Source organism: Neofelis nebulosa, chromosome 4 (assembly GCF_028018385.1).
Source record: "Neofelis nebulosa isolate mNeoNeb1 chromosome 4, mNeoNeb1.pri, whole genome shotgun sequence".
Lineage (NCBI taxonomy): Eukaryota > Metazoa > Chordata > Mammalia > Carnivora > Felidae > Neofelis > Neofelis nebulosa.
In genome coordinates, this window is record NC_080785.1 from 157,939,608 (window position 1) to 157,956,173 (window position 16,566).

The following is a 16,566-nucleotide window of genomic DNA, read 5'->3' on the forward strand; positions in this document are numbered from 1 at the left end:
TTGTGGTTAGATTTGAGTCTATTTTATTATTTGCTTGTTCTTTATCCCCTTTGTTTTGTCACTCTGTTCCCTTTCTGCCTTCTTTTATTTATTTATTTGTTTGTTTGTTTATTTATTTATTTTAGAGAGAGAGAATGCACTAGGGGAGGGGGCAGAGGGAGAGAGAGACTCTTAAGCAGGCTCCATGCTCAGTGCAGAGCCTGATGTGGGGCTCGATCCCACGACCCTGGGACCATGACCTGAGCTGAAATCAAGAGTCAGACACTCAACCGACTGAACCACCCGGACACCCCTCTGCCTTCTTTTAGACTATTTGAATATTTTCTAGAATTCCATTTTCTAGTATCTTTTGGCCTATTTTACCTATATCTATTTCTATTATTTTTTAGAGGTTGCTTTAGGGATTACCATATACACCCTTAACTTTTCATAGGCTCCTAGGAGTGAACGTTACATCACTTTATGTAAAATGTAGAAAACTTGCAGCCAAATTTTCTTGGGAGGATAACGATCCTGTCTAAAGGATAGATCCCTTTATCCACCTCCTCCCTAGCCAGCAGTGTCTCCTCTTATGTTACAGGTGTCCTACGAATATAATATGTCTAAATACGTCATAAACCCTGGAAGACAGTCGTTTAAGTTTTGTCTTAATCCACTGTATGTATGTAAAAGAAATTTTAAAGAGGAAAAAAGTGGTCTGTTTATTTTTGCCCATGTATTTGCCATTTGCTCTTTATTCCTTCTTCCGGATCTGACGTTTCCTCCCATTATCCTTTTCCTTAAGCCTGAAGAACTTGGTCTGGCACCTCTTCTGATACAGGCCTGCTTTGTTGTCATTCTTGAAGGGTATCGCTGCCTGGCCTAGTAGTTTTTGCCCCTTTCAGCACTTTGAGGATATTGTTCCACTGCTTTCTGGCCTTCCTTGTCCTTGAGGAGAAGCCGTCAGTCTCAGGCACTTGTTCTCCCAAATGTACCATCCTGTTCTTCTCTGGCTGCTTTCTCCCTCTCTGTCTCTCTGTCTCTCCCTCTCTGTCTCTCTGTCTCTCTGTCTCTCTCTGCCTTTCAGTAGTTTGTGAAGCATATGTATGTGGTTTTCTTTGTATTTATGTTGTTTGGGGTTTGCTGAGGTTCATAAATCTCTAAATATCTTTTACTGGACTTTGCAAGTTTTTGGCTGTTACTTACACGTTTTCTTTGTCTCCCCTGTTCTCTTCTATCTTTGTGAGATTACAGTTACTTATATGTTAGAGCTTTTGCTGATGTCACCACAAGTCCCTGAGGCTCTGTTTTCTCATTCTTCTTTCTCTCTCTCTCTTTTTTTCTTGTAGATTGGATAATTTCTTCAGATCTGTCTTCTGTCTCACTTACTTTTTTCTCTATCTGTTGTGTAGCTGACCTAGTGAAGTTTTATTCTAGATAGTGTACATTTTTCAGTTTTAGAATTTCCATTTGTTTCTTTGTGTGGTTGCTATTTTTCTGCTAAGATCTACCCGTTCCTCTTAAGAGTATTTTCCTTTACTTCACTGAGCACAGTTGTTACTGCTTTAAAGTCGTCCTCATCTAAGAATTCCAGCGTCTGGGCGTCTTGGGATTGGTTCTATTGATTGTCTTTTCCCTTGAGAACTGGCCACATTTTTCTGGTTCTTTAGAAACGTATCCTGTGTATCATGAGTGCTCTTTCGTGGTGACTGGATACTGCTCTGTTCCTCCAGAGAGTCCGGACGGCGAGTTTTCTGTTGGGGTCTTAGCTTCACAAAGCCCTCAGATTACAGCTGTCCAGACAGAAGATTCAACCTGGTTCTGTTCGTTCCTGCCCACTTTGAATTCTCGTCCAGAGTCTTCCTGCTTTGGTTCACTTCCTGAGCTTTCGGGTGGTTGCTTGTATTTACCTGTGTTTTGTATTTTGTCCAGAGTTTAGAGGCGTTATCTGCAGGAGGGTTTGGCCTGTGGGGATTTTACTCCACCAGGGTTTAGTACAAATCATTTTATCCTCCTCGTGGCCAGCACCAGATGTCAGGACAGTGTGTGGTTGAACGAATGGCTGGGTAAATGAGTGAACTGCTTTTCACTCTTCCTCTCTCCTTTCACTCAGCTCGACCCCTTTGAATCCAGTGAACCTTTTTCATCCTCCAGTGTCTCCTCAAAAGGATCAGGTGAGACCGATGGCTTATTTTCCTTCTGACCCTCCCCGCTGCCAGTGGAGAGAGCCCACCCGGTGATGGTTTTATTTCCAAAGCTGTGTGTCCTCAGAGTTTATGTCATTAGCCAGGGGTGCCCAGATCCTCGCCGGAAGCACTTCAGCCAAAGCCAGCTATACCTCCCCCCGCCCCCGCCACTGCTCATCGTTGTGGAAAGGGAGGTGGGCAGTAGGGAGGAAGTCAGTAATGACACCAGTGTTTACCGGTTGCTCTCTGCTCATTGCTCCTTACGGGTCTCTGGTTTGTACCTTCGGATCTTTTTCCTAAAAGAATCCAAAGTTTGGCTGAGGGTACTGGCTTCTGCATTGAGGGAGGGGAGCATTTGTGGACTCCCCCTGGTTCTGGGGGACAGTCCCTGCTTGGTCCTACTGCCTTGCCTAGCAGCTCGTGCTTGATGGTGACAGAGTTCATTACCATAGGTGGCTGTGGAGGTTATCCAGGCAAATTGCCCCCCCAAAGGAGAAAGCTTGGCAAACTGCACGGACAGGCTCCCCACATACATGGCGCTGGTGGTGGGTCACTGCAGAACTGCACCCCCCTCCCTGACCCGGGCTGTGCTTCCGCACCTGTCACTCGTCTGCTGACCGTGAGCAGTGCTGGCTGGAAGTACAGATGGGGCAGAGTCCCTGTGGCTGTCCCCTAGGCGGCCGTCACAGCGAGAGACTTCCGGCCGAGCTAGACCAACCATGAGCCAGCACAGGTGGGGCCAGGGAGGCCTTGCTGAGGGCCTGCGTCCAGGTGCACGGCCCTGGCCACCTCCTCAGATGTCCCGCGCTGGGGGCCCTGGAATACGGAGAGGCAGCACCTGACCCTGACCCCAGGAGGTGTGTTCCCTGAGCGCCCTGTAACTCTGCGTCTGTTGGTGCCACTTTGCAGGTCCCTTTGGAACCTTAGACCCCTTTGGAAGTGGGTCCTTCAATAGTGCTGAGGGCTTTGCTGACTTCAGCCAGATGTCCAAGGTAAAGCCCCACCCACGGAGCACGTGTGCCTCTGCCAGTGTCTTTGTGCCTCTTGTCGTGGTCTTGTCGTGAGCAGCCAGGCATAATTATTAATACCACGTATGTATTTCCTCGGCACCTGTCAGACTCTGAAACGCATCCTCATGTGAGGCCGTGAGCCGGCAGGCAGGGTCTAGAAAATGCCTGTGGTTGTGATTGGCTCCATTTCCCTTCCTCCGAGTGAAACTGCCAGAGCCCTGAATCCCTCCACGAGGCCTACGTGTCACGGGCTCCCCCCGGTCCTACTGGTGTCTGTTAGCTGCCAGATCTTAGGCAATAAAGTTGTGGCTGCACAGACCCAAAGAAGAGAAGGCATTAGGCACAGGGGACTCAGGAGGGTCACGGGTGCCAGGCCTGGTGTGCGTGCAGCTGAGACTGGAACTGTGGGCTACAGGCTGGCAGGCGGGAGGGATCCGGAGAACTTGGGCCGGTTATGTAAGTGGGAGCTGCCTGTGAGAACCCGAGAAGGGTTTGGAAAGTGAGGGCTGGGTTTTGTGAACAAATACACAGGTTCAAGACAGATGACACTCCTGCACTTGTCGGGCTGGGCAGTAGCTGCGTGCCACCGTCAGGCGAATATAGCCTGGTGGTGTCGGGGTCCTGTTGTGCGAGAGGCTGGGAGTTGTGGCTAGGAAGCTCTATCATTTATTTATTTATTTTGAGAGAGAATGCACAAACATGAGCAGAGGAGGGGCAGGGAGAGAGAGGGAGAGAGGGAGAGAGGGAGAGAGAGAGAGAGAGAGAGAGAGAGAGAGAATATCCCAAGCAGACTCCATGCTTAGTGCAGAGCCCAGTGTGGGGGTCCATCTCATGAACCATGAGATCATGACCTGAGCTGAAATCAAGAGTCGGGTGCTTAACCCACTGAGCCACCCACCAACTGAGCGTTGCCCTGAGAATGCTAAATCTTTAGTGTAGCAAAAAGTCAGTAAATCATGTCCAAAATGGACAGATCAAGAAATAACAGTAGATGCCCATGATTATAGAGGTAAATCTCAGAAGAAACCGCTAAGAAGTCAAAAACGTCAGCCATGGTGAGTGGGAAAGGCAATGGTCCGAGGGTCTGCAGATCTTCGTTATAATCTTTAGTGTCCCTTGGTTTTAAGTATGAGTACGTACTTCTCTGATAAGAATTTGGGAAAGTGGCATTAGGTGTGCCCCATGTGGGCCTCAGGGCCCCATCCCGAGGACCCACTTGTGCTCTGCTGCTTGCTGATAGTCCCTGCAGGCAGGTGAGGGCCTCACAGCCCGCGGCCCCAGAGCCATGCTTCTTCACTCATTCCTGCAAGTCTTCAGTATCCACCTGCTCCAGCCCAGGTGCCATCGCCGTGGTGTGTGTGGGGGCGAGTGGTGGCCACATGTGAGAGCCCGTCCCCATCCCTGGTCTTACCTCCTAGTGGGGAAGGCTCACAAGCCAGATGGTGGAGAGGGAGCTGGGGAGGGCATCTCGGAGCACGTGGGAGCCGAGCATCCGCAGCAAGGAGTCACTTGCTTCCTGCTCGCTGCCCACCCCTACTGGGCAGCCGCCCCCCTCCCCCGCCCGTCCCCGCCGAGCCAGCTCCCGGGGGGCCTGCTGGCTCCACGTGCACTCAGCCTGAGGGACACACACTCGTCTGGGCACTGAGCACTTGTGGTGAGCCAATGTGTGATTGTGGCACACGGCTTCTGAGAAACCTTTGAGACTCCGGGTTTTCAGAGAAGCACATTGAGCGTACATCGTCAAGGTAGCAAACCCAGTTTCTGGCCAGAGAGAGGATGTCTGCTTAGCCATCGGCTGTCACAGGAGGGAGCTCGGAGGTGCTGGTGTAGCTGCCTCTCTCACTGCAGTGCCTGCGGGGAGCAAGCCTCCATGCCTCGTGTGGGAACGCTGGGACTCGGACGGTCAGGATGCTGTCTGGGATTGGCCAGTAGGCCCCAGGACAGGAGATTTGCTTGGACATTTGCCTGTCACTTGGCGGCTGTTACACACGGCCCTCCCTGCTCCTGGAGTGGAGCTGTGCGTCCTTCGCTTTCTCGTCCCTGCTTAATAGGCAGGAAAATCACCTCTTGAAAGCAGAAAACTTGTGCCACACGGTGGCAGCAGTCCCCAAACGAAGGGGCCTGCCTTGCATTCTCCAGCTGTCCGAGCGAGCCCTCTCCCTTTGGGAGGCTGGCCCCAAAGACAGAGGGAGTGAGCCGCCAGTGGCCAGAGCTGAGACAAGGACAAGGGCACAAGAGGTGCCCTTTTGAGAGGTGTCCTCATAGAGGCTGCATGGGCTGGCGGGGGCTGCGCCGGGCGGCCAGTCTGGATGGGCTCTGGGCTTCCCTCTCCTTGTCCTCGTGTCCCTCGATCAGGCCGCACACACACGTGCACTTGTGACTCCAGAGCTGGTGGCCCCTTCCTGTTGGAGGCACTGGCTGGACGGAGCTGGACGGGGCCATGGAAAATTTGTCTCCAGTGCTCCTTTGTTTTGTTTCCACGCTCCCGTCACCTCCCGGTGTCCTGCCACTCGTCCAGCTGCACACCGAGCCCTAACCTCGTAGGACTCTGTTTTCCCCTTTGGTTCTCTTTCTGTTTTTCAAGAAAAACATCGTGTGTATAAATAAAATGCTGAAGGAAATGAAAGCAAAGTGGCGAGAAGGCTTTTTTTTTTTTTTTTTTTGGCTTCTTGGTTTTGTTTTTTTGTGTGTGTTTTTTACATTGCCAGCTTTTCCCCCTCTGAGTGGGGTGGCAAGGCGATGCACACGGAGCCCTTTCTTGACTCCACCCTAAGTCGAGGTGTCCTCCTCTGCGCGGCGGTGCAGAGGGAAGGTGACCGCCAGAGAGCTGGTTCCAGCACATTCCTTCGGGAGAATCTTCGGGCTTGCTGCTGGCAGGGGAGGTCCTCCCACCCCCCGACCCGCAGAGATGTTTTTAGACCCGTGTTAATCCATCCCCTTGCTTTAAGAACAAATCCTGAGCATCTGAGAGTAAGAACAAGACCTGAACATAATTATTTCACTCCCTCCCCCCATGAAAAAAAGCCATCCGTGCAGTCCTTGGCTGGTCGTCAGGCCCTTTCCAGTCGTTTTTCCAGTGGTTTTTAAAGCTATGCATTTCTATTTAGGGCCGTTTCTTAAAAGGTGAGAGTAGCTTGCTTTAAACCAACTCTTTAAACCGTGAACCCAAACATGTTCCTCTCAGAGGTGCTTTTTATAGTGGCTTTTCTCTTCGTTTTCTTTTTTTTTTTTCTTTCTGAGCACGCTTCACGCTGTGCCAGCCCGGAGAGCCCCTGCCGGCTTTACTGAAACCCTTCTAAAAATAGCGACTTTCCCTGAAGCTGCAGCCTGAGGAGGAACCGGTCGGGTCCCAGAGGAGGCTTCTTGGGAAACCTGGAGTTGTGAAAATTGGGATTCGGAAATGTTGCTCGAGGGCTGTGTGGTGTTAGAAGTGCTGTGGCTCACGGACGTGGTGGGAGTGGGCCTTTATGGGTGGAGCCCTGTCCCACTGGAGGGAGCTCACCAGCTCAGTGGGTTTGAGCACAGAGGGGACAGAGGGACATCCTGACCTACAAGTGCCCTCCACCAGCTGGGACCATCCTTATGGCTCGTGGTCCAGGCCGCAGCTCGTGGGCTGGATGGACGGGGACCCCGTGTACCCGACGCACAGCGGGGTGTGTCCAGAGGGCTCCAGCTGCCACTCCAGAGCTGGTGCATTCCCAACAGTTGGGACGAAGACGGGTCCACGTGGGGGGCCTTTGGGCTGGTCGTGCCACCTCCCTGCTAAGAAATTGGTTTTGATTCCGCCTGCCTGTCTCAGGTTGTGCAGAAATCGCATGAGCCTGTGTTTGGTGAATGGCGGGGGCAGGAGCAGAACCCACATGCTCTCCCAGCAACTTTGCCCCCCGACCCCTTACCCCCATTCCCAGACTACAGACTCTAAATAGACCTTGACACTTTGCCTCAACTCTCACGCTGTCGCCCTCCAGGGGCAGGGTCTATGGTTAATGGGAAACGGCAGGAATAAAACATCAGTAGCTGATTGGGCATCCGCAGGTTCCTATGGGCATCTAAAAGAATTTGACCATGGCCACACCCTTGGCATGATCATTTTGCCATCTTGGGCCAGTGTTTTTGGGGTGCCTGTTGGAGCTGTTTACACATGACTTCGTTGCATTTTTGCTGCAGCCCTAGAGCGAGGGCCTGTCATTATGGCCATTTCACAGATGAGGAAGCTGAGGCACTGAGCAGTTGGCTGTGGCAGGGCCAGGCCTCCAGCCCAGGCAGGGCCTCCCAGCCTCCTCCTGACCACTGCACTCTGTAGTGCAGACGTTCCAGAAACTTGAGCTGCAGGACTCCCTGCCTTCTGTTCCTAAAAGGACAGGTGTCCACCGAGCCCAGAACGGGGGGGGCAGTGGCCGCGGAGGGAAGAACCTCCTTGCCCTACCACAGTCCTGCCAGCCCCGTCTGTCCCTCTTGCTCTGAGCTTCCTGGGGGGCTGGCATGGTCTTGGCAGGGGACTGAGTCTTCTTCATTTGACCCCCGTCTTCCTCAGGGCTTTTGCTGTCCCACTGACCCTGCGACCTGTTCTGCCTCTTGGCTGCATCCACCTGTGTCTCTCTGGGCCCGAGGACAGAGCTTGGCCTGGTTCAAGGCCCCAGACCTATCGCAGGGGGTAGGCCGCCGGCAGTGGAGGGCCCTGGCCCCGGAGGCAGATGACGTGGCTTCCTAACTCCCTGACTCCACCACTGAGGTGCTCTGTGGCTGTAGGCTGCATCGCCTCTCTGTGCCTCAGTTTCCCTGTGTGTAAAGTGGAAGCGGTTGTTGGGAAGACGAGAAGATCAGCAAGGAGCCAACATCTCCCACCCTAGAGGTCTCGGAGGGCTGGTAGAGGGGACCAGGATTGCCCAGCTGGATGTCCCTCTCGTTGTGGGCTGGCCACCTCTTCCCCACTGGAGCCTGGTGTCTATGACTGTGCCTGGGGCGGGGGTTGCACGTCATTGTCCCTGTGCTCAGATCCCAGGGGAGGGGGAGCTGTGTGCCATGACTGGATCCCAGAGGAGGGAGGACTCAGGCCCTGTCACCCGAAACCTGCGCTGGCCCATCTGCAGCTCGTCCGTCTGCCGCTGGGGGTTTGTCGTGGCCCGGCACCGTACTGGCACTCTGTGCACGAGCTGCCCACGGAGACAAGTCACGGCCCGCCACAGGGCTGCCCCACCACCTGGGTGGGGGCCCGTGTCTGCACATGGTGACGTGTGTCCTGTGGAGTCCCACCAGGATATCAGGCAGGCACAGTTGGCAGAAAGGGCTCTGGGGGCGGCGGTGAGGCTCGGTCAGTCTCTGAGAACAAGAGGGGATCGGGGTGGATGAGGTAGAGCTTATCCCAGCTGGAGACCCCGTGTGCAGCGGGGCGCAAGGAGTTCCAGGGACCGGGGAGTTGTCGAGGGGATGGGGGCGGCCGCAGGGATGAGGCGGAAGAATCGGGCAGTGGGGGGGTGCTGCCGAAGTCCCCCTGTACCTTGAAGAGCGCTGTGGAGGCCACCTATGGGCACTGGGGCTGCAGACTGCTGTGCACCTAGCTGTCCCCTCTACCCCCCTGCCCACCCGTGCATCTGTCTCACTGGGAGGGCGGCTCTGAGTTGCATTTGAGGTGGGGGGTGGGGTGGGGGTGAGAGGAGCCCGGCAGAGGCAGCGGAGCCGGTGCCGGCTGGAGTGGGCGGGGCAGCAGCACCCTCGGGCCACCTGGGGGCGAGGGGGTGCTCCTCTGCCATTCTGACCCGGTGCTCAGCCCAGAGGCGGCACACGGAAGGGACTGCAGCTACTGCGAGGGCTTGGGCGGGGCCCATCTCTGAAGCATGAGCAGGAGGCCCAGGGGACCCTGGGGTCAGGAAAGACTCAGTGTCCCTGTGTGGGTAGGATGGTGCCTGTGGCAGGCCACACCCCTCTTTTGACATCAGCCCATCAAGGCACAGGGCAGCTGTCGCCTGCTCTCTGTTCGCTGGCTTGCCCCTCACAGGCCAGAGGACCCTGGCTGTTGAGGGTGGAGGAAAGCAGGGGTCTTGGGAGAGACCTGGGTCCCCGTGGGACCGTGCCGCAGAGCCCCGGAGGGTTGGGGGCCTCGCCGAGGCTCTCAGTACGTGAGCGTTGGCTGAATGGACGTCCGTTGCCTCCGTTTTAACGATTATTTTTGCCTCTCTTTCGTGTCCTCTCTTACAGCCCCCAACTTCTGGTCCTTTCACCTCCTCCTTTGGAGGGGCAGGATTCCCAGATGACCCCTTTAAAAGTAAACAGGACACTCCCGCTCTGCCTCCGAAGAAACCTGCTCCTCCGCGGCCTAAACCGCCCAGCGGTCAGTACGCTTTCTTCTCTCGCAGCGCCCGCCCCCCGTCGCAGGCCGGCGGCGGTAGGGGGACCAGGGGCTTCTCTGTTCACCAGACCAGAGTGGAGCAGATGTCGGGGGCCCCACACTTGGCGCAAGAGGGTCTCCCTACCGCTTAGGCCTGGGTCCGTGCACGGTGTGTGCCTGGAGCACGCCTCCCACCCCACCCACCCTCACCCTGTCCTGGGGGCCCCTGGGCTCCAGGCTCAGTGTGGGCCTCCAGGGTGGTCTCCAGAAGGCCCAGGGCTCAGCCCTTGTGGTGGCGTGTGTGGTCAAGATCTGGTGGCCCCTCTGGCTTCCCCCCCCACCCGAGATGTTTTCCAAGTTGGCTGAGACCTCCCCCTCGATCCAGTGCCTCCCTGCTGGTTAAGGACTCGGCGTGGGGTTTGGGGTGGGGGTCCTTTTGGCCGTGCTTGATGCAAGAGGAGGCAGGTGGCTCCGGGCTCCTTTCTGCTTGGCTCCCGCCTGGTGTCGCTCCCGAAAAGCTCTAAGCAGGGGGCTTCCTGTAGACCTGGCCCGTCCTGGCTGTGGCTGGTGCTGCTGATCTCTCTCTCGGTCCTGCCCCTGGGGCCCCACTCTCAGGAGAGGGCCCAGGTGTCCCCCTGAGGAGGCCGAGGACTCAGAGCTTGTGTGGGGACTCTGTCTCATACGATGGCCACAGGCTGACAGGCCAGGTTGCCGGACTCGAAAGGAGAAAGCTGTTGTTTCGAGTGGCAGAGGGATTCACTACAATTTCCTAGCCCCTTCCTCCACCCCTGCTTACTGTTTTCTTGCTGCCCTGGCTTCAGGCAGTCTCTGCGACGCTATCCTGAGTGGGTGGCCATAGGAGACCCACACGCTCCCTCGAAACTTGGTCCTGCCTGAGCTAGCTTCTGCCCTTCAGTCCGCCTGGGGCTCCACTCGGCGGCCCGTGGAACACTCTAGTTACACCTGGTCATTGGTCCCAGGCCCTCCAGTCATCCCACACAAGGTCCACCCGTCAAAGTCTTCCTCCTAGCAGAGGTGAATGGAGGGGAAGTTGTTTTTAAGAGGCCGCCTGCCCTGTCATATCACCTGAGCGAGCTATGGCTTGCTTTCAGGAGGACGGGAGCCCCGCCTGCAGGGCGGCTCTGCGGGGACCCTGACAGTCTCTTGATGGAAAGTCATCAGGCCTCCGTGCTCCACCTGAAAGAAGGGAGCCACAGCATGCGTGCACACGCCTGCATACCCCCCGTCCACGCATGGGTTCACGCTTATGTGCCTACGTGCGTGCTCACGTGCTCACGTGCCGCTCACATGTGCAGACGCGTGTGCACACATGCACACATTCCCGTGCACCCTCGCCTGTATGTGTTCTCACACAGTGCTCCCACGCACCTGCATGTGCGTTGCACACGGCACGTTCTCACGCACACACAGGCTCGTACACGGGACAGTGCAGGAGGTGTCGGGCCTCAAGGAGATGCTCCAGAACTTCACGCTCAGGGTTTCTTGGAAACTCTTATTTCCACCTCCTCCCCTTACTTGAACCAGTGCCGGATCTGCGTTTAAACTTGCTCTTCACTGTCCCCTTCCCCCTCGTGTCACCCTCTGCAAAGCCTCCACGCCCCGTTTGGGCTTCTGCTCATAGCGCACCGCGGACTTAGAAAGCAGAGAAGCCATCCGCATTTGGGAGAGGTTTGGGCCTGTATTCTGGGGAGTCTCAGGCTGCTTTGCTCTTGGCTTTGGGCCACCGCACCCTTGCTCTGCCGTGGCCGGTGAGGTGCTGGTGCCCCAAATATCCTGTTCATGTCCATAGACCCTCAGGGAGCACTTGTGGGTCTGTTCCCTAGCCAGCTTACCTAGCAAGACCTCCAAGAGAGGACGGGCACCATGATGGTCGTTTCTCAGAAGAGGAAAGGGAAGTGAGAGAGGTCACATGGGCCACCCACTGTCACCCAGCAAAGTGGCAGCAGGGCCAGCCCTGGACCCAGCGACCTGCCACCCGTGGGCCTCTCCATCCCTGTCGACAGTTGGAATGAGGTTCAGAGTGCTCTGGAGATTGGTGATGCGTGCTCAGTGTTTGATCTGTAACAGCCGCGACGTACCTGCGTTGAGGTCTAAATGTCTCTCGTCTGATTCTCTTACCTAGAAGCAGTGGCTGATCAGAAAAACTCCGTGCTGTACACACTGCTGGGTGGTAGGTACACGCCGTGTGAGCGTTGTCGTTTGAGCGCCTCCAGCGGTGGCTCAGCTGCGATTTCGTACTAACCTCTAACAACACGGAAATTGCCGGCCGTGTAGGTGCACCCCACGCATGACATCTGAACCCAGCAGTCGACACTGTAACGATTGCATCTGGGGCGTGGGGGAGGGGGAGGATGTGCACCCTGACACCACCCCTCCACGTCCACACTGCACAGAGCGAGACCGCGTAAGCCCCGGAGCAGTCGGGGGGTTAGCTGGTTATTACCAGGACAGGTCAGTGGACGAGTCTGGAGCCAGTCCTGCTCAAAGTGTTTGTTATGAGGACAGAGGGCACGACTCGTGTTTTCTTGGCTGCTTACAACAGGCAGCAGCCAGGGAGATGTCCAAATTTTGTTGTTTTTCTGTTTTTGTTTTTGTTTTTTAAGAAAACGAAGGCCAACCTTTTGAAAGTGAGGGAACAGAATGTGCTTCTCCACTCTTCTCACTGACCGGGCCTTTTGCTGTGTGGAAAGGCCACCCGGCCGGCATCTGAGGTGGCCACTGCCACCTGGGAACACCACATGGTCACACTCAAGGGCCTTCCCAGCTTGCGGAAGGCCCCACTGTGGCCCCACCTTGGGGGCAAGGTGAAGTGGGTACCCGGCTGCTGGGGGCCTGTGGTCCTAGTGAGGGAGCCCTGCTCCATGGAGATCCCAAGTGGACGGTCCAGACTGCCTGGCGAGAATGGTTTTTTCCACAAACCAAAACTCACGGCTTCATGCCTGCACTCACAGAAACCAACCTGAAGGCACGGCTCGTCCGTAGTAGGGTCTAGAACTCTGCCAGGTCTCTGCACCTGGAGGTGGCTCTGATATGTGAGGCCACTAGAACCCAGGATGGTAGGTCAGGCTCAGTCCGTGTTTCTGGACATTGGCGCAAGGGCCCAGGGTCACGATGTGGTTCTGCCATCTCCTTGAGGGGCTCTGGGCGAGCGCCTGCTCCTTACCAAGCCTCGGTTTCCCTGACTGAACATGGGACCGACTCTGGCCGAGCAGGGGCCGTGTGGAGAGAGTGATGACCTCGCTGTGATGTGTGTGATGTGTGTCCCCATCCCCTCCCCAGGGTCCCGGGACCAGGGCACAGGTCCTCTTCCACAGGCTCCTTTCCCAGAGGCGGACAGAAGCTGGGCCTGAGGCAGCCATGTGCACGCCGGGAGTTACCAAGGGACCTTTTCCCCCACGAGATTGCAGTTTGGCAGAAACCTTTGCAGCTGAAAGAGTCAGAGCATGGGTAGCTGAACTTCAAAGAGGGCTCCAGGGTCCTCTCTGGCGAAGCTCAGCTCTTGTCGCTTGTGCGGGACGGGGTGCACGTTTGGGTCTGAGTCACGCATGGTCTTTTGGGTACCGTCGCTCGCATGCCGTATCTTGCAGCATTCCCCTTCTGTGGGAGTTGTTTTTGTTTGTTTTGAAAAGCTCCACTGAGGTTTGACGTGCAGTAAACTCACGTATTTAAGTGTCAGCCTGTTGCGATCACGGTGGGGGACCGGCCACCTGGGAGCCTCACCGAGGTTCCCTGTGAAAGACTTCTGATGTCATGTACATGTGACTGGAACAGCCCACGGCTGGCCATCGGCTTTCACTGCTAAAGATGTAGTTCTGTCTTGACCCGAGCCAGAAAGCGTGCCCTCCGGACCACTGAGAATCACCCTCTGGGACACCTGGAGCTCCAGGGTCCACACTGAGTTCTCTGTGCTCAGAGCTCTTTTCTAGAAAGGTCTGTCAAGGTATTCAGTAAGCAGCAGGTGCCTGTTCTTGGTAGAGAGAATTGGTTTCTTCCAGGCAGATGCAAAACAGACCCCGCTCGCAGCCTCTGAAACCTGTCAGTTAAAGCTGGTGCTCGCACACCTCCCCCAGGTAAACAATGGTGTATTTTCTGCAACGGATCAGAGACCGAGATCAGTCAGAACTCACCGCTGAAGAGTTTCTAGGTAAAAGTTGTTGATTTGCAAAGGGAGAAACAGATTTTTTTTCAAGGGCAGGAAATGGCTGTGTGGGTGTCAGTGATTGGGCCTCCGCACCCCAGCGACAGATAGCGGGATCCTGCCCTCGGCCCCACCCTCCCCACTTCCTGCAAGTGCAGCCCTGCGCCCTGCCCGGCCCCTGCAGCGCCCCCAAGTCACCTTTAACCTCTCCGCAATTTAATTAGCCTTTTATTACTGCTAATGACCTTTTCACCTCCACAGTAAAGCCATGCACATGCCCAGGTTGCCTTTTTTGGTCCCCTCCCACCTGCCCTCAATTCGCCAACCGACACAGGGAAAATGAAATCGCATTTAATCTGAGTCCTGTTTGAGTCAAAATGATTAAAAAACAAAACAAAACAAAAAAGCAGTCCTGTCCCCCCTGGAACGGGAGTCCCCTCCCACAGCTGTGTGTGGACGCCACGCAGGGTGACTGCGGCTTCTTGCTTTGGCCGGTTCTGGCTGCCGCCCACCCACAGGCCAGCCCGCTCACTGGGCGGTCACCCTGCCCGTCCCGGGTGAGCCGCCCGCGGGACTCAGTCGTGGAGGAAGCCCCGAGTTCCTCCACGGCACCAGCCCGTGTGCACGCTCGGCTCTCCACCTGCTCTGACAGGCCAGGCTGAGGCTGAAACCGGGGTGGCCGTCCTTCGCCCGTGTGGGTCCTGGACCTCTTGTTTGTCGCTCGAGATCCACTTTTAAAATGGCTTCTCCAGTTGAGCCGTGCGGTTAGCACCTCAACCTTGAACCTAACTACTTTAATTCCGTTCCCACGATGATTTCAAAGAGATAATTCGGTGGGTACAAGCGAAGTTCTAGAATGGGACAAGAGCGGTTCGCCGCCATCTCAAGAAGCCTGGAAAATTCTGGCACTTGCCGGCCGGCCTGGGTCGGGGTGCTGCAGCGGAGCCGCGGGCGCCCAGCCTGGTGGAGCCCTCCTTTCCCGCTCGCCATCCCCGCCAGCTGGGGGGGGGGGGGGGCGGGGAGGGGACGAGCATCTGTGTCAGGGCTGGGGGTGACGCCCTGACAGCACGCGCTCGCCAGCAGACCCTGCTCCCCGCAGACAGAGAAACGCCCTTTTCCTCTCAGCCTCTTCCTTGAGAAATGCCTGGGGATGGAGTGTTCTCTGGGGTGCATTTCTGCTCTGCAAAGTCGGCTGAGTTTGAAAATAGAAGCATTTGCCTATCTTAGCACACGCCCACCCTCCTGCACCCCGGAGGAAAGATTGAGTGGGAGTTGAGTGACACAGTTGTCATCTGTAGCTCAGTGGTGTAGGGTCCCGGAGCAGAGGAATCCGAGTTCCTGGGGGGCTGTGGGGCCTCAGGGTGGGGTGTGGGCTTAGGGAGCCTGGACCCCCTGCCCGTCCTGCCACCGACCGTGGGTGTGAATGGATAGGAGCCACTGCCCCGTCCCTGGTCCCCCGCCCCCTTCCCAGCCATCTTGAGGGCTTCATGTGCCTGCTGCCAGGCTTCCCCCAACCCCTTGGTTCCACTTAGAGCGACGTGAAGGAGCCTAGGAAGGTGTGCCCGGTGTGGCCCCTGCTTCTCCACGGTCCCACATCCCCGCATCTCTCGATTCAAAGTACCGAGTCATTCCTTTGCCTTTGCCTTTGTCAGCTGAAAAACAGCATGTGCGTGTGGGGCAGGGGGGAGTCTGGCCATACAGACAGCAAGAGTGGGGGGGGTCCCCTGTTCTGCTAAGACTGGACTCACTCCTTCCAAGCTGCCCCCCACAGTAGGAGGGAGCTCCTGGGGGGCTGTGCACCTCCAGTGCACGCACGCTTTGTAACCGTCTTTCAGACCCGCCTATGACACTTGTGATTTTGTTAAATGTGGGCACGACGCCTCTCTGCCCGTGCCGAGGTAGCGATTTGGCAGCTTTGGAGTTCCTCTGTAGGGACGAACAGAGATCTGGGCCACCTCGGCCCTGTGGCACAGACCCAGGGCTCCCCCCTGTCTGGCTGCTGCGTAGCCACGAGCGTCTCCCCATCCCCTGCCAGGGCGCCCTGAGCCCCTGGGAGAGGTTGGCGCAGGTCGGCGCACGGGGCTGTTCCAGCAGAGTGTGTCGAAGGCGAAATTCAAAGAACAAATGTGATTTTTGCAAAAGCAGAACTATGAGACCTGCAGTCTGTATTGTTTTTGTTGTAAAGACTGATCTGTAATTTGACAGATTGGTAAATTGACTTGTAAGTCGTGAACTCCTCTCCCTGTTTTGGCACAGAACTAAAGTAGCCCCTGTCGGGAGCCTTTTGTTGAAACTTCTTGAAAATCCTCTCTCTCGGTGATACGTGTGTCTTGAGGATCCAAAGAGTGTGGCCACTTTCCTTCCCCCTTTTCTCCTCTCTCTTCTGATGGCGGGTTGACCCCACATCCACGGGGCTCGTCACCCAGCTCAATTCCATGACCTTTGACCACCCCAGACACCGTAGAGGCTGAAAAACATATCAGTTGTGGAGATGCCTGGTGGATAATAGTAAATATTTGTTCAGCTTTTCTCAACAATTCAGTACCAAACCTCATCCTGTTCCCCTCAATGCATTAGGCAGATTTTTCTTAAAATTCAGTAAATATTTTTAGTGGAAAATCTCAACGCTGTGATGGTGGGGACCTCAGATTTTATCTGCCGGGGCTGTGCTACTTGGCACGGCTTTGATCTGCCGGGTTTGCCTTCTCTCACATGTGCATCAGTGAGAGCGAGCACGGCTGGCATCTGCAGGGCTCCTCGCTTGCAAGCCGTTAGTTGGTCCCGAGCGCCGCGGTTGGAGAAATGGGTTTCTTCCCTCCCTCGCCTCCCCCAGGTCCCTCCAGATAGGTGGGGGCCGGAGGAAAAGGCTGAAGTGTGTTGGTTGAAAAGCAGTCTCTTTCAGTCAAA

The 16,566-nt window shown here is 55.9% G+C and overlaps 1 protein-coding gene across 12 annotated transcripts in view; it reads left to right on the forward strand.

Annotated features, from left to right (window-relative positions):
* The window catches only part of EPS15L1 (epidermal growth factor receptor pathway substrate 15 like 1), a 97,109-nt gene that overhangs the window by 67,528 nt on the left and 13,015 nt on the right, over positions 1–16,566 (forward strand). For 5 of the 12 annotated variants that reach the window (XM_058727584.1, XM_058727591.1, XM_058727588.1 and 2 more), the window contains 4 exons: positions 2,093–2,153; positions 3,075–3,157; positions 9,371–9,503; positions 11,644–11,691. The exons of 1 other annotated variant lie outside the window; for it this stretch is intronic. In XM_058727584.1, coding sequence (XP_058583567.1) covers positions 2,093–2,153; positions 3,075–3,157; positions 9,371–9,503; positions 11,644–11,691 — 325 coding nt within the window. Of the gene's footprint in view, positions 1–2,092; positions 2,154–3,074; positions 3,257–9,370; positions 9,504–11,643; positions 11,692–16,566 lie in introns of all 12 variants that reach the window. 6 more of the 12 variants (XM_058727587.1, XM_058727593.1, XM_058727592.1 and 3 more) reach the window with 4 other exon arrangements.